We start from the raw sequence: 24,348 nt of genomic DNA on the forward strand, positions 1-24,348 counted from the left end.
TTATGGTCACATTTAGAGTCAAATAGACCATAAAGCAGGGTAAGTTTTAGGGCGTGGCTACCTTGTGTTTGACAGGTCGCTACCACGGCGTTGTCCAGTCTGGGAGTTGTCCGTGTTTTTCGTCTTAGAACTTTAACCCTTTCACAATGTGTTCTCAGTTCATGAAAGTTAATTACCACATTTTGTCGCCTAAAAATGTCATATTCAGTGTTTGGTTGGTTTGGAACTTAGCTCCACCCTCTCTTCACTTCTGGTTGCAAAAAATCAATATGGCGACAGCCAAAAACCAAAATAATGGCGGCCAAAAACCAGGATTGCGACGGCACAAATGCCAAATAGTGGAGCGGATAGTGGAAAAATCGTGCAAATAGTGATACAAGCACCAAATTTGGCATGATGATTCCCGAGGGGTCACTTAGCAAATATAAACGATCGGCCACTTGAAAATCCAAGACGGCGGCCATTTTTCAAGATGGCCGCCAAATTGACCTGCCGTTAATGGTTTCTCTCATAGAAATTCATCTACTTGGTCAATTTGAGTGATCTTGGTGTCAAATTATGTGATTTCTAGCATGCTGGATCTTATTTTGATAGTTAAATAATTTTTAACTTCAATATAAATTTAGTCGCGGAGAATGTTTTTCTTAAAAAAATGCATGATTTTGATGAACTTGAATGATTGTGATGTAGAATTATATGTTTTCTGGTATGCTATCTAATCTAACAATTTTTACAGCTTTAACATCCTCCAATACGTTTTTTTTTTTTTACTTTTGGCTGTCCGGTGAGTCTTTGCTTTGTGGTGTTTGCAAGGCTCAATTGGCTTGTAGGCCTACTGTTGTAGATATCAATAGCTGCTGTTGCCATAGGTGTAGGGGCTTAGTGGTAGAGGTAGCACCTTTGTTTCAGAAGTCAGCCACATCCTCCAGGATGGACTACTCGCACTGGTTCACACTACTTGCCCAACTCTCATCTATGGCTCCATGAAGTTGCCAGTGCACGGCAATGACCACACCTCGGACACCATGTTGGCTCATGGGGTGAACTAGGTGAGGGTAAAACACAGAGAGTCTCTGTGTGATGGAGTATTTCTAGCTCCAAATTTCAAAGTGCATAGAGTCAACGAACCAGCCATCTTTATCCATGAGGTTCCCACACCAACATATCTATCAGTTGCCTCTTTCTGGTCTTGGAAAACACAGACAGGCCAACATACATAGCAAAAGGTGTCTTCCTGTCCTGTGGACCTGCGATCCTTCCCTGTATTTGGCAAAACAGCTCTACTGTAACAGTTGCAAGGTCAGATTTTGATGTGCCATTTTGGAGTTGTGACTTGATATCAGCCCCATGTTCAATCATACATACAAACTGAAGCAGTGATGGTGGGACGGTATCTTCAAGGTACCCATCATGAGACGTGCTGTTGAATTCTGATTTATGCTGAAACATGTCACGACGTATCATCTGAGCAGCCTTTGCCAGGTGGACTGCTTCTCCATATTTGCTTCCTTCTTCTGGGACAGCTCTTCTTTCTTCTGCAGCTGTTGGGCATTCAGATAGGCTCGTTCTCGTTTGTACAGAGCAGCCAAGCAAGCAGGCTGACATCTCCAGCACTCAGATTGGGAAGGAGCTTTCCATCACTGAACGGGCACTTGCTTGCATGGGATACAGCTAGGTTCATGCATTATTTTACGCAATCTGTACACTATCAGGATAACTGAAACCCCATTATCCTTGGCTCGGCTCTCCCGCGCTTGCACATCCTGTCGATTCAGGTTTTGCTGCCTTAAACTGATCAGGGGTTGGTAGTAAGCAGCATTTTGGACACTAAGTATAATGCTGAATCCTACTTAGCTGACGTTAAACCCCATTCTGAGTTACACAGCAGCGATTGTCACCAGTGTGCCCTGGTAGTGCCCGACAATCACTCCTTTACAGTTCTTTGCTGTTTTTCCAATTCTGGCAGTTGGGTTGGAACCTCATGGATAAAGATGGCTGGTTCGTTGACTCTATGCACTTTGACATTTAGAGCTAGACATACTCCATCACAGAGATACTCTCTGTGTGCTACCCTCACCTAGTTCAGCCCGTGAGCCAACATGGTGTCCCGGGGTGTGGTCATTGCCGTGCACTAGCAACTTCATGGAGCCACAGGTGAGAGTTGGGCAAGTAGTGAGGACCAGTGCCAGTAGTCCATCCTGGAGGATGTGGCTGACTTCTGAAACAAAGGTACTACCCCTACCACTAAGCCCCTACACCTATGGCAACAGCAGCTATTGATATCTACAACAGTAGACCTACAAGCCAATTGAGCCATGCAAACACCACAAAGCAAAGACTCACCGGACAGCCAAAAGTTAAAAAAAAACGTATCGGAGGATGTTAAAGCTGTAAAATTAGATAGCATACCAGAAAACATATAATTCTACATCACAATCATTCAAGTTGACCAAGTACATGCATTTCTTTAAGAAAAACATTCTCTGCGAGTAAATTTGACAGCCATCTTAAAAATGTCCGCCATATTGCAGTTCAAAATTATTAAAACTATCAAAATAAGATCCAGCATGCTAGAAAACACATAATTTGACACCAAGATCACTCAAATTGACCAAGTAGATGAATTTCTATGAGAGAAACCATTAACGGCAGGTCAATTTGGCGGCCATCTTGAAAAATGGCCGCCGTCTTGGATTTTCAAGTGGCCGATCGTTTATATTTGCTAAGTGACCCCTCGGGAATCATCATGCCAAATTTGGTGCTTGTATCACTATTTGCACGATTTGACTGAAAAATGGATGTTAGCCGCTCCACTAAAAGTCAAGGCTTCAAAACGGCAGTCCACAAACCAATGGGTGATGTCAAGGTGACTATGTCCACTTTACAGTATATGGGGCCAATGTATTGCTATATATATTGAGAAGAAATTGGACTACATAAATGGCAAAGAATTGTTTGAGATCATTTAGAAATCTGTCTCCATTACAAAGTTTGTCCACCAGAAAGAAGTTACAAGTATTTTTCAAATGTAAAATGTCCCATTTAGTACATAACATGATCGCAACACTGTATTATACTTATTGAAAATGTTATTTGTTTATGTAAAAAAACTAAGAATATTGGCTGATGTATTGTTATTAGATTTTTTTAACATGTCAAATATCAATATCAGTATTGGTTTGGAGCCATCTAAAATGGACTAGGTCTGGGACAAACATTAAAGGTGCTAAATGAGCGATTGGGAGCATTTCTATTGCCTCTGTACGACTCTCAACATGGCGCCGGCTGCTTGCTGCTAACACTGCCCTAAGTGCTAACAGCAAAATGTGAAAACAACAGCAAACGTACTGACAGAGCTAACCGGGTTAACCTGAGGGGCAACCAGAGGGTGGGTGCTACACTTCCGCAATGGCACTGTCAGCTGATACCACCACATGAGAGCAGTGCAGAGCGGCAGCCGTGACCTAGCCAGTGGGGCAAATAGTTGTTGCTGCTATATTAATAATCTGGATATTGTGTAGAGCACCTTTAAAAGGTACAAAGCCCAATCATTTTGGGAAATTTGCCTATTTGTTTTCCTGCCAAGTTAGTTATTTCTGAGACCAGATACTGAGTTTCTTGCCTCCTTCCTAGAAGTCATGATGTGCGTCACATTCCAATACATTTCTCTTGCATGTTTTAATTCAACCAGCCACAGTTATTTCATGCTCCAGATGTGGAATTGAAGCTTTAATTTGCTTATTAGCAATCATTTTTCATCTCTAAAGGTCACAACGGGTTAAGTAGCGATGTGTTAGGTTGTTCATGTGTGCTCTCATGGTTGTGGTAGCACTTCAACGCTGCTGATTCCAGTCAGTTCATTAGGTTTGGAACATTCCCTCTGCCTAGATACAGTGAGGACATCTGCACCATCAAATTATTTAGAAATCATACAGCCAAACTATGGAAACTGTTAATGGAGGACCAAGACATGTGGAAAGCCAGAGTGTTTCCAGTGTGCCTTCTTTTGATGCCTCACTCCATGTGACAAATAAATTATGTTTATGCCCACTCCTACTAATTGTGTAATTCACTGCCGCATGTGTTTCTCGTAACATGAAGTGTGGAAAACTTTTTCTTGGTATTACATTAATAATATGTAATGAAAACAAATACAATTCCACTGTTGACTTTAATAAATTAGCACAGTTTTCCACCCCGTGTTTGATGTGACTTGAACAAAGTTAATTACACAGTTTTCCCCCCGAGGTTCGCGTGAGCACATAATTGGATTTTCCAATGCGACTTATTGAAGTATATTTTTTCTCTGTTGTGGGCATTAACATACACCTCAAAGTCAAACAATGCTTTCCCCATTGTTTTGACATAAAAAAAGTTTTCCTATTTGTGAAACCCTCGCTATGGCTCAGTGGAACTTATGGTTTCAAGACTCACTGTGGAGCTCATCAAGTCGTGCTCGGAGTTATTTTCCAAGTTTGAATGTATATGCCATTTGAGCCAACTTCTCCTTTTAAGGTGTTGTTAGGGACTCTCTTCAAATATAAAAGAAAAACAAATAGAAAGCAACAGCTTGTGGCTTCTGGTGCAGGGTTTCTGGGGCAGTGTGTTCTGTGTTGTGACACTATTAGATAATTGCAGATAATTATCAGTCAATGGACTTAGTTATCTGGTGAGAAGAAGCACCTTGTATCACACTGATCTTGTGACATTCTTTATCCTGCCACCTCAAGCTACATGAACAACAGCCTTATGATAACTGACTCTGGTTACATGTTGTCACATTACCTTGATAAATATCTTTAGGTTTTGTCCCCTGCAGGGAGGTTACATATTTCTCTACACTCTACTATTATAATGCTATAGTTTATATATAATACAGTAAGGGTTTTCTAAATCTTCTACCCTGATATAGGTCATTGCATATTTCGATAACAAACAATATATATCACGATATAGCATGTTTTCATTAAATAAAGTCATTAAATACAAAATTAAATAAGTAGTATATAACCACATGGTCAAGCCTATTTTTATACTCTAATTAAAATATTATTATTATTAATTATTAATTATAATATTTTCTTATTTAATTACACATACCTTAGTCACAATGCATCTTTTAGAAGCAAAATATAATTGTACCCAAAATTAAATCAACAGAGCTCTGCTTTCACTTTCACGTTGTGCTACATTCCTGCTTATTAACAAATCTTTGCATCAAAATGAGACTTCAAATAAGGTTCTTCTTCACCTGAATTTAGTGCCTAACGGGCAAAACGAGTAATATACAGTATATTACTTTTCTACTCTTGATTGCAGCCGCAGCACTGAGGAAAGGCTGCTGCTGTAGGGTGTGCGTGCAGCGGCAAGACTAAAAAATGACTCTAAATATGAAGTCAAAATATCTCAATCGCCCCGTGGTGGCTGGCTGTTAGTTGTAGGAAGATAATAATGCAGCTGAGTCTTCTATGAGCGGAGCACGCATTTTAAACATCAATATCGCAGTCGATCATGTTCATTTCATTGTTGGAAGCCCAAATGACGATCGCGATTAATATTCGATTAATTGTGCAGCCCTAAGTTAAATGCAAAAAGTCTCCTCTACTGGGTATAGAAGTGTTGTCTGTTGTTGTCACATAGCAAGACCCGTGTCACACCTAGATCACAAGGGTCTGGAGAAAATTGTGGAAGGTTGGAAGTCCTAGGCCACCATTTGGTTGACACCGGTTTGTTAATGTCAGTGTATTGCTTTGTATAATGACAATGTATTGTATTTGTTTTCTTTTCTAAACTATTATTTGTGCTTGAATTTCTCAGGTTTATACAATGGGGGGTTTGGATGTGTCAGATTAGTTACTTAGAGTAGAAATGAAGGCCACCGAGCCAGTCAAGATTATCAAAAACAAATCACATAACAGTGTGATGGTGGGAGAGATCACATGACTATTATACAGAATAACAAAACTGGCATTATCAAATGCATCCACTTTGAAGAGTGTTTGTGAAAAGATCCGTTGTCGTTCTCTAAAAACACTGTGTTATTGTGGATGAAAGGCTGACTTTGAAACGGAATAAAAAGATGCAATAGTGCAGAGTTGATTCATCAATTAGCCTAGTTAATCCAAAGAAAAACAAACAATCGGCCACTGTATTTTGATAATCTGTTAATCGTAAGCAAAAACTATCCAACATTTTCTCGTTCCAGCTCCTCAAATGTGAGAATGTGCTGCTTTCTCTCGTCTCATGTGATGATAAACTGAAAAATGAGCTATTTGGTGACATCATTTTGAGGCTTATGAAACTGTGGTTGGAATTTTTTTGGACTATTTTCAGACATTTTATAGACCAAATGTTCATCAGGAAATAACGTATCGTTAGTTGCAGTTCTATGTGAACGCATGCACATAGCTGTTTTTATTGCATTGTTTATAGCTAAACATGTACAACGTGTACAACCTTTAGCTCGTGCAGACGGCTCCGTAGCAGGACATTTCACCGTAACTGTCCTCCACATCTGTCTGGCTGGCTGCCAGCCTAATAAAGGTGCGAGGCAGCCTGAGGTCAAGCAGCATACTTTTCCTTACTGTAATCACATGGCCATCTGTCAGAGCCTGTGCACCGCTCTCAACACTGCTTCCCTTTTGCCACCCACCTCAAACACACATCGCACATGCACAGAAACACAAACGCCTAACCGCGTAATCATGTGAGCTCTCTTCTGTTTCGACAAAAGCTTTTATTGTCCTCTGTGACCGAGCGCCTCAACACATTGGTTTTGTGTTGTTTTACTGCGATAGCGAAAAAATTCGGCAGAACATTCGACACAAGCCGCAGCTTTTTTTTTTTTTTTTAATGTCACATTGTACATGGATGAGTTATGGCTTGTGAGTCATTTCCCCTAATTTATCATTTTGAGCTTTACAATGCAACTGATAGTACTAGCGTTGCAAGAGAAAGCATCACTATTCCTCAATGCCAAATGGCACACTTGGTTATTCAAACCAGATCATTTCTTCATGGCTGTCTTGAGGTAATTTGTTTTTGGCTCCCAATGAAATAGGACCATATTTCAGATCCGTCCCCCATCATCTCCCCTCTTTCCTCTTCTCTCCTGCCTCTCACTCTCTTTCCTTATAACAGGATTTAGCATATCAATGGCGGATTAGTTCGTTTAACAAAAGCTTACTACTGCAAAGCCCCTTTCCACTCGTCTCTCCAGGCTGACTTGTGGACCTCACACACAGCTCCTCCGCGCCGGGGTCTTTGGTGTGCGTGTGTGGTCGCGGCTGCTCGGCTGAATGGATTTGCGTTTGAAGATGACAAAAGACATGCTTAGTCACTACGGGCTTCGGAGATGTATGCAGTAGCATGTGTGGGTGATGGTGTGTGATGGTGCATACGTGTACAGGAACACGGTGGAGGTTTGTTTTTACACGTGAATAGAGAGATTTCGGCTTTGCAACCACAGGTCATAGCCATCAATTATCACTTTATCTGTATGATCTGAACAACATACTGTTAAAATGTGTCCTAAACCTGCCAATCTATTGTTCTTGTACCTCTGGCTTCCTCTTGCTTTAATGGGGCATGGAAAAAAGTAGTGTCCTCCGCCCCTCGCAGCCGTTAACGTGCTGGCCTGCAGATGCTCCTGCTCTGGAATGGGACCCGTTCTGTACAGTGGAAAGTGTTGCACGGGGGGGTGCCAAGAGGAGGTGACTCCAGCTGGCTTGATTTGGGCATCGACCCATGTGCGTGCGGGGTTCGAGAGCAGGCGAGTTGGAGGAAAACCCCACCGTGACACCGCAGCCGGCTCAGGAAGGATGCCCCCACGGCCTGTGTGGTGTTGGTTTGAGCCATGTAGCAATTAATCACCTCAGAGGGTGACAAGGTTTAGGATGTAGGTATGTCAGAAGGAGGGGGCGAGTTGGAAATGTTCCATTATGCAGGCACGTGCCTTGTGTTACAGTCGGAGCCGAGCAAAATTTTCTCCTGTTAGCGTCTCGTGTTTGATGCAGTGGAGATCATCTTCACTCAGGGGTTGGTTGATGGTTGTGTCCGTGTGATTGTGAGTGTAAGTCAGAATGTTGTGTTTCTATTTCCAACAAACCTCCAATGAATTGGAACCATAGACTGTATATAATAATAATCGACTTGACAGCTCCCCAAAAGTGAAGCCAAAACATCTCGATCGCCCCCTGGTGGCTGGCTGCAATATAGCTCATAAATCCCGCCCCCTTAGCAGATGGGACATGGGCCAAACTAAAATTCAAAGTACAAGTCAAATTGATTTTTCCCAAAGATGATTTCTGTCATTTTAGGTAGTTCTCATCATGCTGATGTATATTCAAGTGTTGATTTATCTGATAAGTTTGATTTAAATTAGTTATTTGATGCTATATAAAGGGGGGTGAGACGTCATGATTGACAGCTGTGATTGACAGCTGCTCCGAGGGAAGTAGTCACGCAGCCGGAGGCTCAGTAATTGTACGAGAGAGGAGATGAAACTTTAACTTTCCATAACCATCATGAGTCTGTGTAATAGAACATTTCTCAAATTGATCATAAATGTAGTTATAGAAATATTATGGTTAGTTGTTGTATCTTTCTAGCCAAACATGCTCATGTACACCCTATGATTTGAACCCAGGGCCTTTTTTTGGTTTGTAAAATGCAGTACATGCAGTACATACTGTACATACTGTAATTTCACACTATATGCAAGCTTTAACCTCACACAACCTCAGTATCCCCATTTGGGAAGGACCATTCTAGCAATTATTGGGGTAATTTTGAGATGGACATAATGCAGTAATTCAACACACATTCACTTAGAATTGAATTGTCATATTTATGTAAAAGGTTCAACACATTTTTTCCCAAATATCCCCAGTAGAATCTAGCAACACTGATGGTTTTGGTTTTGAGATATCTGCCAGTGAGTTATGCATCTCAATTGAATATATAGCACATCTGGAATGCTCAACAGCTTTGTATCTTTCCAAAAACAATATCATGGTTACTGACTGATTGGTCCAGCGTGTCTTACATTGCATCGTGTGCAGCGCAACCGTTGTATATTATGTACACCGAGGAAATATTGCTGCCATAGCTACATGTTCTTTATTCCTAGAGTGAGCCTGTAGACAGTTGATGAATGCTATTCTAAGCAGAGTCTTTCATGGGAAAAAACCCATTGCTGTACAAGAAGTGATGTTATGTGTTATGATGTTGTACTTTATTGATCCCTGAAGGGAACTTGTTCTCCTCCACTGGGAGATCAGAGTGTAAGTTGGGGGCAGGGGGACCAGGTCCTTTGTTGGAGTGTCTCTCTGTCCAACCACTAGTCCACTCTGCTGCCTGAAAGAACAGAGGAGGCCTCAGTAGTCATCAGTTTCTGTGCAGAATCACATTTTTGCCTTTTGCATTTCACTCCGGCTTTTTTGACACGAGTCACCTGATACACCCATGTTTTCCTGAGCCATCAATCTGTCTCGCCGTCTCTGTATCTGTGTTTCTTGGCAGCTGAGAGGCTGCAGGTGTCTTGTGCATCCCCGTGCCCAGACGCTTTGCCAACCCTGGTGCTCCTGGGCCGCAGTGGCATTGTTCTATGTGGCCCATTGTGTGTGACCCTGGTTCAGGGGGAAACAGCTGGTGGATCCTCCAGTACCAGCCTGCTTGGCACCGAGACCGGGCCCAAGGCACGGTGTAAAAAATTACTACGCCCCAAATCCCACTTTGATACAAACCATGCGGGACAGCTCTGAACATCCATCTACTGTTGATCGGCTTTTTCTGCACTGTCAGGTTGGCAAAGTGATGTTATGCTGTGCAGGACAGGAGAGCTGGTATTCAAAACGGTGTATGTGTATAGTAGATATTTGCATTTATACTTTTTTGTGTATGTGTTCATATAATTTGGCTGTGTCAAGAACATTGCTCTCTAAGAGGCTATGGGCTGGCCTCAGCACAGGAAGTGACTCAGTATTGACTGGCGCTGCACTTCCTGTGAGCTGATTCTCCTCTACTCCTCTCAGGATGTTTACCTCCTCCTCCCACCCTCCTCTCCGCCACCTTCCTTGATCACATGACTTTACGTCTGTGCACTCAGCTCCAGGTCAGACCCGGACTTGTCTAGGTTTAGTTTGGCCCAGACATCGTAAGTGACGGTGACTGACGAGGTCGGGGGTCTTGGCCATGCTGGAGTCCAGATGATTTTTCATTGTGTACACATATTAAAGAAAATAACTAATACATCAAATGCTTCTTCTTCTCTGAATGGTCCTTTGAGTGGTATTTTATAGTGTAGAGTCCTCTTAAGGGAAGAAAGGAAGTCTCAGCAGGAGCTCTCTTCCTGAGAATACTCCAGTTCCCATACTGGTGGTGATGTAAGCCACTGGTAATGACGTAACATGTGTGCGCTTGTGTGTAATTTACAGGAGGTTTACTACAGAAAAGATTGTAAATACATGTCAGAGTAACAAGGTTGATCAGTATCTCTTTTTCATTCTTTGTCTCTCGGTTGCTGTATCAGATGTAGACCCACCACAGTGCATCATTAACCATCAATGTCCAGACATTCTGCTTACACATTACGTCATCTGTCATTATTTATCACACTTAGAACTTCACTAATATCTTCCCTCGTATCTCCACCTCTCTCCAGTTCCCGGAGTGTGGCTTTTTCGGCATGTACGACAAGATCCTGCTGTTCCGCCACGACTTAAGCGACGAGAACATCCTGCAGAGGCTGACCTCGGCGGAGGACATCCACGAAGGAGACCTCATAGAGGTGGTGCTCTCTGGTATGTAGGCTGCAGTGGAACTATACCTTGAATGTGTTAAATGAGTTTTGTACACTGTTTTTCTCCAGCTTCTCAGATTAGTTAGAACATGAACAACGTAGTACTAACATGAATTGCTACTTAGCATCTTTGCAAAGGGAAAATATAACGTTGACTCAACAGACCTTTGTGAACTGTTCCTCTTGGCATATACAAAGGTACAGAATGAACAAGAGGTTTTAATCATCCAGTCTCAACAGCTTATACCTCTTAAATTGAGAATCTTCGAGGTTTTTATATTCAAATGATGGGATATCCAAAAAACGGCTTGCCTTTTTTTAATTTATATTCTTATGCTCGTGTCAGTTGAAATATCAGCAAAGATTGTCCAAAGAAACTTAAACTTAAAGGGGCACTACGGCCATTTTCAAAATTCATACATGTTATTCCTATGGTCGTCTAAGACAGTCCCAAAAATAATAGCAAACATGAACAACTCTCTCCCAAATCCAAAAACTAGAGTGCTAAAACTCAAACTTGTGATGTCATCAAGTATAAAGTGCGGAGCTGCTCTATAGACAATGAATTGGGAGAGATGTTGTAGAAGACTCTGAGGGAATGAAATGAGTATATGGGGACATTTTCTGTTTCACAGCTGACAACACTACAATAGAATAAATCTCATTTGGATATAAAAAAGAAAACAAACTAATTCTGGGTCCATAAAATCAGTCCCCCATTCATTGTCTATGGAGCAGCTCCAGACTTTATACCCTATGACATCACAAGTTTGAGACTTGCTTCTCTGGTTTCTGGCTTTGAGAGAGAGTAGCTCATGTTCACAAATATTGATTGAACTTTACTAGGCCATGGAAATAACATACTGGTATTCTTAATTTGGGTGGTGTTCCCCTTTAAGGTCTTGCTTCTTTGGATGTCCAAAACAGGAGAAAAAAGGACATAAAAATCCACCAAGCAGTACAAACCAAGTTTTAAAGTCCAAACAATGGTCTAAAACTAATAAACAGGAGGAAGCTCCCTGTGTTCCATGTTTTGTGCCTAGTCATAGTTGACACACCTTCCAGTAAACACAGCCTGTAGTGTCTTGTTCACGTGCACCTCAGTGGGTCAGAGTCCCGTTGTTCTTACTGAAATGTTGCTGTCCAAATGAAATATTATTCTTGTGCAATTTGATGTCGTCAACTGGCAAGTGAATCACCCGCTCACTCATCTGCTTGTTGCGATACGTTTATTTTCTTTCTTCCTCACCAAAAGTTTCCATCAGATGGTCCACCTTTCTAGCAGGTGTTTTGTCACTTCCTGCGATGAATGAATCAGCTTCCTGTGCAACGCCGAGATCAACAAACGGCTCAGAGTATCTGTTCTGCTCTAATCCGTTCTCCTGCTCCATCTGTCTCCACTGGGAAGCACCTGACACCACCTGTGCTGGATATCTCCCCCTCTCTCCCGGGCTGGGAGTATTGTTTGCAGGGACTTAGACGGGGGATGATTGTATAGGTTCAGGATCCGAGGATACTCCAGGCATCAGTGCTGAGGAATGTAGACTAAAGACTGGAGAACTTCCTTCTTTTTGTTTCTGACTGTCTGTGTTTGTCTTGCGCTCTCTTTTGTGTCAGTCTTTGTCGTTCTCTTTCTCTCATTCTAATCCCCCCTACCTCAACAAATCCGTCTGCAGGTGTAGGCTCCAGCAGTGGAGCTTGACAGTGTATATCCGGAGATATACTTGATGAAAACTGTCATAGAAGAGTCGTATCTCAGATTTGCTGCACATGCAACACATGCAGTTTTTTAATATTTCATCTAACACTCTTCATGAGAGGGGCTTTGCATGTCAGACAAGTTTGTTTGAGTAAGCACGAGCCGAGAGATCCACGTTCCCAAGCCCTTCATTTGGCTCAGAGAAAATATGAGCCCCACAATTTGTCTCCTGTCATCTTCCGTTGAGTTTTTTAACCAACCTGTTGTTGGATTCCGCGGCCGTGGGAGAGAGGCGGTCTGAATATTTCTCTCGCTGCGAGAGGGAGGCAGAAGTGGCTTTTTCTTGGCCGTGGGCTCAAAGAAGAGGGTTTGTTTTTCCTGCAGTAAGTGATTGTAGTAGACACGCGGAGTGTAAACACGCTCTGATGTGCGGGGCGGCCCTGGACGCAGCGGACACCGCCGAGGCCATCTCGACCCATGAGGTTTGAGGTTTGGCCTGACCGATTGTCCCTTTGTTCTGTTTTTCACTCCCTTAAATTCTCACCCACGTTCACAAGCTCCTTCTCCACCACCGCTTTTAGCGCGCAATCGATATCACATTTTACTTCTGTTTGTCATAAATACGGCAAGCTTGTTTTTTTGTCCGATGGAAACTTGTGGCCTCCAAATGGGAACTCTCTGCACCTCAAAGCAAACAGATAGCGCATTCATGCGAGCCCCTCCGTTCGTGAGAAGCGCTGCGAAAAACAACGTGTGGAGTTTATGTTTGCTGTTGTTTGATGGTAATTAGCACGACGAGCATTACATAACGCCGCGGCGGTTAAGAAGCGGCCAGTTGTTTTGCAGACGTGTGTGAAAAAGCTCATGAATGCCGCTCTTTCATGTGTCCCTGCCGGGGAGCTATGTTCGCCCCCGTGACATGTGACCCTGTTCTTTCTTCTCTTTCAAATCAAACCCCAATTCACCCCCACAAGCCATCAATACTTCTCTGAAATGTGGCTTGTATTGATGGTGTTGCATGAATATGAATATCTCAGGAAGTGAGTTAAAAATTAAGAAAAGGTTTCGTTATTTGGGTTGACCCTAAAATTGACCTTTGACCTTGTTCTGCTTGTGGAAATGTTGCTTTCTTTTCAACATCAACCGATCTGATTGATTCAGTGTGAAAGGCTTTTTATTGCCCGTGAGGATTTCTGTGACATCTAAAGTTTTTTTTTTTTGTGCTCCAAATCTTTAATTGATTTCTTGCTTAAAGGATGTTCTCTCTTTGCTTTATATGGAGCAGATTCTTTCTTTTACTGGCCACATGTCATATTTGTTGTTCAAGTCTGCATCTCATCACAGTCACAACAGCTGTCCTCAGTTGTCCAAGAGCAAATGTGTTTGGTTGAATCACCTCAAAGGAAACTAACACACACACAATGACATCACCATCGCCACCGCACAGGTTTTGCTGCTTAACCCGAGTGTAAAGATTAACCCTGGTCGGTCACCGCGTCCACATAAATGATTGCACAGGAACACGTTGCTAATACAAACTCTGAAGCTCCAGCTGCACACACACACAGGTTTTGGCAGCAGTCACTTCTCAGTATCTTACTCATCTTCACATCTTTGATGAGTCACAGACAAGATTAACCGACGCTAGCTTCCAACAATGAGCTCAGTGGGACACAAAACAACGGAGACATGAAGGGAAAATAAGAGAGAAACAGGAAGAGGGACGCGTCCACGGCCCTGTTGGTTTTGATATTGTGTTCTTAATAACAAAGATGGACTGATACAACAGGGTCATTCTGCATTTTATATGCTGTCTCTTGGGTGTGCCCTATCACTTTCATACATGGAGTGATGACATTGAAATAGTGTCTTTTTGCAGATGTGGCGCCCTCTATTGCAGCAGTGCAGATGTAGCACTTGAAGTCAGATATTTATTTGTTTGTATCAGAGCTCTTGCAGAGAGAATCTCAGTTCTATTAGATTACTTTTTCTCATTACATACACATAAAGTGAGACTGTGTATTGTCTTCAATATTGGTTTTATATTAAAAAACTGTGTGAAATAGTTGCCAAACATGTGATAAATAGCTTCTCTCTTCTTGTCATTTTGATTTCATCTTTTCAAATCATTGTTCTGTTTTGTTTTTTTGTTACAAACTGTTTTCCAGATTTGTTTTGCTTTCGCCAGCTTTTAGTGATATACTACTTGTGTATTGTTTCTAGCTCAAGCCACAGTTGAAGACTTCCAGATCCGACCCCATGCCCTTTATGTCCACTCCTACAAGGCCCCCACCTTCTGCGACTACTGCGGGGAGATGCTATGGGGTCTCGTTCGGCAGGGGCTCAAATGTGAAGGTTAGACACACACACACACACACACACACACACACACACAAAAACTTAGTTGAATACTACAAAACCCCAAGCCTTTGAGCTAACCAACTCCAAACCCTCTCACTGTATCTCAGAGACAAAAATCCAGCCTTTTTCCTACTGCATCCACACACAAACACACCACATCTCTGACCTCAACAATGTACCAGGGAGATTCTTGACATTCAGATCCCACTGGAAGTATGGCACGTCGGCTTGACTTTCATTTTTAGTCCTCGTTGAATTATGCTTTTCATTTTCATGACATTAGGTGGCATTTGAATTCCCCTCTGACTGTGACTTAAATTTAAAGAGGACCTATTATGCTTTTGTGCTTTTTCCCTTTCCTTTAGTGTGTTATATAGTTTTTTTGTGCATGTAAAAGTTCTGCAAAGTTACAAAGCCCAAAGTCCACACCAAAGGGAGTTACTCTCCCCCACAGAAACACTGCTCCTGAACTGCCTGAAACGCCTCGCTTGAGTGTGGGCCAGCTGACCAGTCAGAGCAGACTCGGCTTTTACAGAGCGTTTCAGACCGAGGGTAAAAAGAGGTGCTGCAGCACAGCCAGTATAAGAAAAGTAAAGTGTTTTTTGAACATTAAAGAATGTAAACGTGTTCTAGTAGAAATCCAAATTACAAGTATGTACCTGAAAATTAGCATAATAGGTCCTCTTTAAGTAGTGATTTATTTACCAGTGAAACATTCATAGTCATAAATTCTACTTTTCAAGCCATCAGTGGGACCATCTTGTGGCCAATTTGCATAATGAAAATATGTTCACATCTTTTTCACCTCGCAGGTTGTACTGACGCATTTATCCTACCTTAGTTCTTATGACTGATGTCAGTTGTGTTTCTATGTTTTAAGGATGTGGGCTAAACTACCACAAGCGCTGCGCCTTTAAGATCCCAAATAACTGTACTGGTGTCAGGAAGAGGCGATTGTCCAATGTCTCCCTGCCTGGACCGTCCCTCTCCGTCCCCCGACCGGCACCTGTCGAAAATGCCGTGGTCATCCTGGACGAGGTGAGTTCTAATTGGTTGGTTACTTAAACGCACATGCTTGGATAGAAATGAAGGAAAAAGAGCACTGCGAAAAGTTTGAAAGACATCAGTATCTGCTTATTCTCTGAATGAAGGGGGGATACATTATGTAATGATTTTTATTATCCTCGCACATAAAATGAGCTGGCTGGAGTTTAGACAGCATCCTAAATCAGACCGGGAGCCAGGTGAGTGGGCCAAGAATGTGAGGCAGTCAATCCCGCATGCTGCTCACAAGCTTTGTCTCAACTGTTAAACGTGTCTAAACTTATCAAATTTGGCTCTTCTCCATGGGTGAATCTCCCGGGCCCTGTTGTAGAATACCACTGATGCAGAAAATTGAATTGAGCTGCGCGGAGCTTTGTGGAGAGATCCTTCTTATGAAACAGTTTTTTGCATAAGCCCGCACTGGAATATTCCTCTTGTGTGTGTCCCCAAAAAAGGTCATCAGGAAATGTAATTATGCTAATGACATTAAAAGTCTGAAAATGAGTACGAAAGTATGCTTCCTTCCCATTTCTGTCAGGAGCTTCCAGCTTGATTTATCATATAAAATCTGAACTAAATGCTCATATGTGGTAAAAACATGACAAATCTAATAACCGGTTTTGGACCAGTGGGATCGTGTTAACTATGCAAAGTCATGCAGACTCAGTATGACAGATTTCTTTTTCCTTTTTCCACTGATTTCTTTCTCTTCTTGTTCTGCCATGTCATTATTCACTCTGTCTTTCCCTATCACTCGAATACTCCCTTCGAGACTGTTGTTTCTTTATTTTTCCCCTTCACTTCCTTCCTGCATATGGTTTTTAATTCTTCCCAATGTCCCTCCATCTTCCAACCCCCGCAGCAGAGGTCCCATCAGGAGGCAGGGAAGCGGATCCTGTCCTGGAGCGGCAGGCCCATCTGGATGGAGAAGATGGTGCTGGGACGGGTCAAGGTGCCGCACACCTTCGCCATTCACACCTACACTCGTCCCACTATCTGCCAGTACTGCAAGCGTCTGCTCAAGGGTCTCTTTCGCCAGGGCATGCAGTGTAAAGGTAGGACTACTATATGTGAAGGGGTTTCAAAGACATTGTTTTTTTTTTTTTAAGAACATTTTTGGTGATGCTTTACTTTCATTATCATGTGTTTGAGTCATTTTTTAAATTTTATCTGCCAGATTGTAGATTCAACTGCCATAAGCGATGTGCTTCAAAGGTACCTAGAGACTGTTTGGGGGAGGTGGACTTCAATGGAGGTAAGTTTACAGTCACAGTTGTATAGCTCTGATATGTGCACTTTCAAATATATGCATAACTAATGTTTTTTTTAAAATTATTATACATGTACTCTGTTCTCTAAGATACCTAATTGTTTCATCATACATCAATGAATAAGCCAGAGAACATGCCATAACATAATCATAAATCCAAAAGCAATATTTTTATGTGAGGGGAAAGAAAAATAGATAAATAAAAGGAAGAAAAGGAAGAGAAAATAAATAAATAAAATAAAATAAAAGCAAGGAGAAACAGCCAAACAAACAGCCAAAATATTATAAATAATAATAATAATGGTAAGTAAGTAAGTGTAAATAATAAAAAGAAAAGGAATTAAAGAAAAGGAAGAGAAAATAAATAAATTATATATAATAAAAGAGAAACAGCCAAACAAACAGAAAAATATTATTGTTATTAATAATAATAATAATAACGTTAATATAGATAATAATAATAATAATAATAATAATAATAATAATAATAATAATACATTTGTTAAAATAATCATCATCATTAAAAAAATATATATTTAATGTACTTTACGTGTGTAGAGCCAGCCAGCCCCGGCCCAGACTCCGACACCACCATGGATACTATGGAGGTGGACAGCGGCGATATGGACGGCGGCAGAGGACTTGACGACCTAGAGGAACCCTCCACCCCAGAGGACAGGATGTTCGACATGGATTCTCCCTTATTGGATAGAGAGAAGGACGAAGAGCCCATCAAGACTATTAGGTATGGAGGTGTTGATTAAAGTGGAGGTTATCCAGTTAGACATTTCAGTGACAAACATTATGACTGGTACAGTAAAAAGTGACAATAAACAATGGGGAGAAGACGTGCAACAAAGGTCACCGACCTGATTCAAACCGGGGACTTTGCGGTTATGTTTTAAACCACCAGGTCTAACTGCCCAATTCCTGTGTTTATTCTACACCAGCAGTGTGCGTTTCATGTTTCCAGTAGTGTTGCCACTGCTGCAAACATAAAATGCATCACTTCCAGTGCAGGATTTGTGTCAGGAAAGACTTACCAGACACTGGGTGGTTAGAAAAGCAAATATAAAAGGTTTCATGAGCTGCCTACAGGTCAATTAAAATGCAACCTGTTACTGTGTCAGTATATTTTTCTCTAAAAGAGTTAGTCATATTGATTCATGAAATCTTTGTGCGTGTGTGTCTAGCCCTTCTACTAGCAGCAACATCCCTCTGATGCGGGTGGTCCAGTCCATCAAACACACCAAGAGGCGGAGCTCGACTGTGGTGAAGGAGGGCTGGATGGTTCATTATACGAGCAGGGACAACCTGGTAAGACTGATAACCCCAAAAGCCCAACAAAGGAGCCCAGTCTGAAATGGGCTTTGCTTAGCCTGTATGCTGGGGAAAACTCCTTCTCCAAAAGCTGTTCACATGTGTTGAATTCAGCACAGAAGGTATTTTCCTCGTGAAACTATACTGTAATATGGGTAGGTGACGTACGTTTAGTCATTTTGGACTAACTAAACTGTGTTTCATTTTCCCCCGTTGAACAGCGGAAGAGACATTTCTGGAGGCTGGACAGCAAGAGTCTGAGTCTCTTCCAGAACGACACCGGAGCCAAGTTCTACAAAGTAAGCATAAAACTAAAAATCATCTCTGCTATATTCGTGGAAAATTCATTTCTCCTCCTCCTCCACATCAAACGCACACAAGCATTTATTAAGATGTCAGAAATGGGAGCAGCTTAATGCAAATTGGTTGGATGTTTGAGTCCACAGTGAATAACAAGATAATGTACCATCACACTACTTTCTTATGATTCAAACGTGGTGTTATTGAAGTCATTAGAAGGGAGCCATGTTTGAACATTGTGTGTCACATTTATGAGAGGTATGTAAATACAATCTAACCAGCGGTAGCGATGTGACTCAACTTTAGGGCTTTTGTGTTGCAACTGTAAACTGCGCTGAGGTCAGTTCGGCCCGCTGAAATTCCCCCTGTGGTTTTTCACCCTGCAGCCTGGTCTCTTCCCTGTCTGAAGCGAAAGGATCAAGTCACTAACAAGTTACTATCTTAAGCTGTAGCGTCAGATCAGATGGGGCATTTGAAGGGGTTTTGAAGAGAGTGTCAAACTTTTGACAATAGGGATCCCCAAGTTTAAAAAAAGAAGTGGACTTACAGGAGAATTTTGATTCACGATGATTCTTTAACATGGCTGAATTCTTAAAAACCATACGGTGAGTTTTATAGGGTACAAATTTTAACCAATAGATACCACCATGAAACTTCCCCAGTTGATTACTTTCATTAAGGCAATTCTTTTTTTATGTAACTAATTTTCTGAAATGTTTAAATATGCAAATGATCAAAATTCTTGTTTCTTTTCATTGACATATTAAAGTCAAGAGGGAATTTTGGATATTTCTTTTTATCACTCCGTAAATCAGAAAATACTGTCAGCCATAAAAAAAAAAAAAAAAAACATTTTCGTCATGTTTATTGCAATTAAATGTTCTATAAATCAGGCTATGAATGATATATGAACAAACCCCTCTGTAAAATCCTTCAGAATATAGATAGTAATGAAATTTGAAAGTTTGGTGGATGTAAGTGCTACTGAAGTGGAGATTTCTGGCTCACAGTATGAGAAAAAATACATTTTGAGAAAATGAAATTTGATGTTTAAATATGCATAATGCATAGGCATTATCTAATGCTAACTTTTGGAGAATTTAAAAGAAATCTACAGACGCAAATACACAAAATGTAGTAGAATACACACCTAAATGTGCATTATGGATGTTTCCTTTCCACTAGTCTGCAAGGAGACATAATATAGAAGCAGAATAGCCCAAAATCTCTAAATTGACCAGTGCATGAAAAACCGAAAAAGTTTTGATCTTTTTTTTTAATCCATTCCAACATAAGTGGCGTCTGTGAGTGAAACGCTGTAATCTTGATATGTAAAATCAGTTGTGGAGAGAGTGTGTGACACTTCCTCGCTCAGCGCCAGCGCCGTAGTCAGTCATTACACTGCCGCAGGGGCTTAATAGCACAGTAATTACACACTGAGGACCGAGGGAGGGAGCTACAGCCTGCAAGGTAAAGACTTCCACATGTGTGTTGGTGGTTTTGTGTGTGTGTGCTTGTGTGTGTATGGTGGGAGGGTGTAATAATTTTATTGTTCATGTCGCCTTTGTGTGTTTTGAGACTTTGACACCTCTTTGAGCTGTGGTCAGAGTTGTGTTGCAGTGGGATGGAGTGCAGAGTTTCCAGAGCACGTTCACTTTTGAGTGTGTGTGTTTTTCAAACAGGTGTTTTTATACGCAGCTGTGTCCTCTTTCTTACTATCTCCCTCTTATGTTTGTGAGAAAAAGCCTGAAAAACACCGTTCTCTCCCAATTATTGTGTCACACCCTGCATCCCCTGCCACTAAAGCCCTGGAGAGGAAAACCTCAGCAGGGCCCGACTCCTCAGGGTGTGTTCACTGGCAGCTTTATGTAGCTCTTTATTATCAACTTGGCACGTTTTAAGACATTCAGGAGGCTAATTGAAGGCTATAGCTGTAAATGCCTTCTTTTCATACTTCAAAGTTTGGTCTTTGTTCCTTCAGAGTAGCTGACTTTTTATCCAATGATAGATAACGTGAGATGATTTCCTGCAGTAGAAAAAGGTTCTTTGAGGGGTTTCTTCGAAAAACCACAGATTCTCCATATGCATCCGGGAAACCGTCTGTCCTGGTCTCATTTCTCTGAAGTTTCTAGCCTGCTGCTCATCAGTGTGTGGCCACTGTCCTCCCCTTTTTTCCTCTTTTCTTTTTTACCTCCAATCTGATTAGTGGTGGTCGCGTGGTCGAGTCCCTCGCTTGCCAGGCATGGCAGCCATTTTCTCCCATTTGGAAGCCATAACGGCTCCCCGTTTGAAGACGAGACCCCTGTACTTGTGGCTTTTCTCTGAAGAGCCTTTTTATGGGGTGAGGGGGCTTCTCTCTGTCTCTGCCAGATTGAGTCCTGTCGCACTCAAACGTTGCACCCACACACACCCACCCGCCCACTACCCCGCGGAAGAACGGTAGTTGCCGTGCCTTTCGTCTCAGTGGCTAGCGGTAGCGCCAGCGGCTCGTGCTCAGATGGGGCCTCTGGCTGGCCCTGCCTTGTAATCAGGGAACCAGAGCACTTGAGCCGCCGCAGGGCCCCCGCTCACGTGACCCGGCCCCGCTAACCACAAGCACTTCATCTGATACTCTGCGGTGAGCCACGCGGAGGGGACAGCGTGTGCCTCCGCGAGCCCCCATTGGCTGCAACTTCCCTTGTGTTTTTTTAATTTATGAGCCTCCCTCCCTCTCTTTGATTTGACGGTGAGTCTGAAGGGGAAGGGGGGGACTTTTAAAGTGTGCTCAGTTCCAAACTGTCCTTTCTGTATGTGCTCACAAGAGAGAGAAGAGTAAAGGGGAAAGTTAGAGCTGGGACTATATAATCAACACTGTGTGTGTTTACACCCGACGAGTGAGGAGACCTTTGGAGTGAGTGAGTGTTACTGTCTGTATTCTAGTGTCTGTCATGTTATTGTTTAGGTGGTACATCATTTTGCATTCTTCTACTTTAATATGATTTTCTGTTTACATTTTTTAAAATGAGATACTTACCTTTAAAAAAAAAAAGTAGTGTCTACTTTTACAAAATTAGTAACTTGATATTTTTTGAAGGAAACTTGGTAAAGAGAGCGAATTTAAAAAATGTGTATTTATCTAATTATCCAGTGAGGTATTTCTGTGTTTTTTTTGTTTTTTTTTACCTGTTTCTTACCTCTCCTTCAAAGATAATATGACTTATATAATACATGTTGTTACTTATGTAGAAATGTGCTTGGGCATCTGCTGTTGGAGTCTTTTATACTGTCATGTGTTGTTGAGGAGTGTTGTTGTTTTTGACACCAGTAAATTATTAATGCCTCAGGTGTATTGGTTGTGTGTGCTGGTACTGGTTGTTTGTGCAGGCAACACTCAGTGGAAGAAAGAAAGAAATGAATGAAGCTGTCACTTGATGAAAATGCTCTCAATGCAGAATATGATATTTTATAGTTTGTTTTTGTTACTACAGTAGTTGTAATCTCCGTCCCTCTCCCCTCCCACAGGAGATCCCTCTGTCCGAGATCCTCCAGGTGGAACAGTCCCGAGACTACAGCAATCTGGCCCAGGGCAGCAACCCGCACTGCTTTGAGATCATCACAGCCACCATGGTCTACTACGTAGGGGAGAACAACTGCAGTCACTACCACAGCCCCGCTCTGGCCGCCTCGGGGGTCGGCATGGACGTGGCTCAGGGCTGGGAGAAAGCCATCAGACAGGCCCTGATGCCCGTCACCCCTCAGCCCAGTGTGGCCAGTGCTGCTGGTCAGGGCAAAGATCATAGTGAGTAGAAGATTACTGCTCTCTTGTGCTAAAAACTTAGTTTTTTTGGTGAAAGAAATGGGGAAACAACTTGAAATAGAACTCACATATTGCATATTTACTTCTCTAAAAAATTATATTTTTAAAAAATTCAGTCAACCAATCATATTAAAGTAGACACTGGGAAGTCAAAAGGTGATTAAATTGTTTTATAATGTTTTCATTGAACATTTCCAGATAGTCCTTTATCGCAGTGGTTCCCAACCTGGGGTCTGGGCCCCCTTTAGGGGGGCGCCAAAGATCACAGGGGGTGCACCAGCATTTGTCTGCACATGTATAACTAAAATCACAATAACACACTTTCTGGATACTTCATACAAAAGTCTGTATATAAAACTAATTAAAAAAGATATATTTTTTTGCTATTGTAAATATCGTACTATTTGTATTCCAGTGGTGGCTGCATAGGATTGTTTCCAACTCTTGTGATCCAAACATTTACAATAACTCCAGAGCGTTGTAAAGTCCAAGAGTCAACATTTATTGGAAAAAGATAGATGTAATCATTTCCAAAATTCACAACATGTTTTAATCCAATGAAATATCCATGTTTGTTGGCGTACAGCTGACAAGTTCCATTCATTAAAGAAAGTTGATTCAATAAAAAAGACAAATTAATTTAATACACTGAAACACCTTATTCAAATTGAGAGTTTTTGTTCAAGGATTTTTAAATTTGGGTGATGACGTCAGAAAATATGGCGATAGGGAAGATCCATACCAAACCTTTTGGCTTGCAAAACTCATCTAATTTCTGAAATTAAGACAGATACTGTAAATACAGTATATAGTTTGTAATACACATCGTTGAGGAATGTTGTCAGTTTATGACTGTGTGCCTTGTATCAGACAAGAGTTTCCCCTGTCAGTGATGACTTGTAATATTACAGGGCTTTTCCTGACTCAACATGAAACTAAGTGAGTAACTTCTACGGCCAAAACAAACCTAACGCCTTCTTTACCCTGATTATGTCTGTTGAACAGTTTGAGGTTTACTCAATTAGAAAGAAGGGCCTTCTTTGCATCAGCTTGGCTAAAGAGGTAAAAAAAAACAGGTCGCCAGCCACAGCTTTCTACAGACAGGGGAAACCCTGTGTTAGAGTCTAAAGGCTGAAGGAAGTGAAGCTGTGAAGTAAGTCACGGTATAGAGATGACAGTAGTGACAAATGAAGTGACATGACCGTGCAGAAACTGAGCCTCCCTCACAGTAGTCAGGTGTTATTCTATCAGGTCTTTAACAACAAAGACGGGAACTGACAATGAGCTGTTTAAAACAGTCCTCATCCATAGATCTGTACTCATTTATTCATTAAGTATTCGTAGATGAACTGGTAAATAATACTGATATTTAATCTGAAAATACTGGTGTGATTTATATGGTCATTCCTCATTTCAAATTAAAATTTGTTTTCAAAGATTGAAATTAAATTTGTTGGTGTGTATCATTAGCCAAATGTTTTCCTCTTGCTTTCATCTCTGTTTTTGTATTCAGAATTAGCCCCTGTGGCCTGTTTAACTTCCCAGTTATGAAATGCATTGCATATTTGCACCATTCGGTCACACATAGCTTCCCAGATCAATTTTATATCCAATTTATTGTGTAATAAAATGCTCCATTATGTGGGGCCTGTGACTTATTGCATGCAGCTGCGATAAGCTTGAAAAAACACTAGTATTCAAGCAATGCGTCTCTGACTACAATTAAAGATTTAATGCTTTGATAAAGTGGTGTTTTT

General features: G+C 41.5%; 1 protein-coding gene across 3 annotated transcripts in view; it reads left to right on the forward strand.

Moving 5' to 3' along the window:
* The window catches only part of prkd3 (protein kinase D3), a 45,213-nt gene that overhangs the window by 14,747 nt on the left and 6,118 nt on the right, over positions 1-24,348 (forward strand). For 2 of the 3 annotated variants that reach the window (XM_074659862.1, XM_074659864.1), the window contains exons 3-11: positions 10,664-10,802; positions 14,724-14,855; positions 15,742-15,899; positions 16,768-16,960; positions 17,083-17,160; positions 17,734-17,920; positions 18,369-18,492; positions 18,717-18,794; positions 22,297-22,573. In XM_074659862.1, the coding sequence (XP_074515963.1) occupies positions 10,664-10,802; positions 14,724-14,855; positions 15,742-15,899; positions 16,768-16,960; positions 17,083-17,160; positions 17,734-17,920; positions 18,369-18,492; positions 18,717-18,794; positions 22,297-22,573 (1,366 nt within the window). The remainder of the gene's footprint in view (positions 1-10,663; positions 10,803-14,723; positions 14,856-15,741; positions 15,900-16,767; positions 16,961-17,082; positions 17,161-17,733; positions 17,921-18,368; positions 18,493-18,716; positions 18,795-22,296; positions 22,574-24,348) is intronic. The other variant, XM_074659863.1, reaches the window with a different exon arrangement.

The sequence above is a fragment of the Sebastes fasciatus genome, chromosome 15 (genome assembly GCF_043250625.1).
Source record: "Sebastes fasciatus isolate fSebFas1 chromosome 15, fSebFas1.pri, whole genome shotgun sequence".
Taxonomy (NCBI): Eukaryota; Metazoa; Chordata; class Actinopteri; order Perciformes; family Sebastidae; genus Sebastes; species Sebastes fasciatus.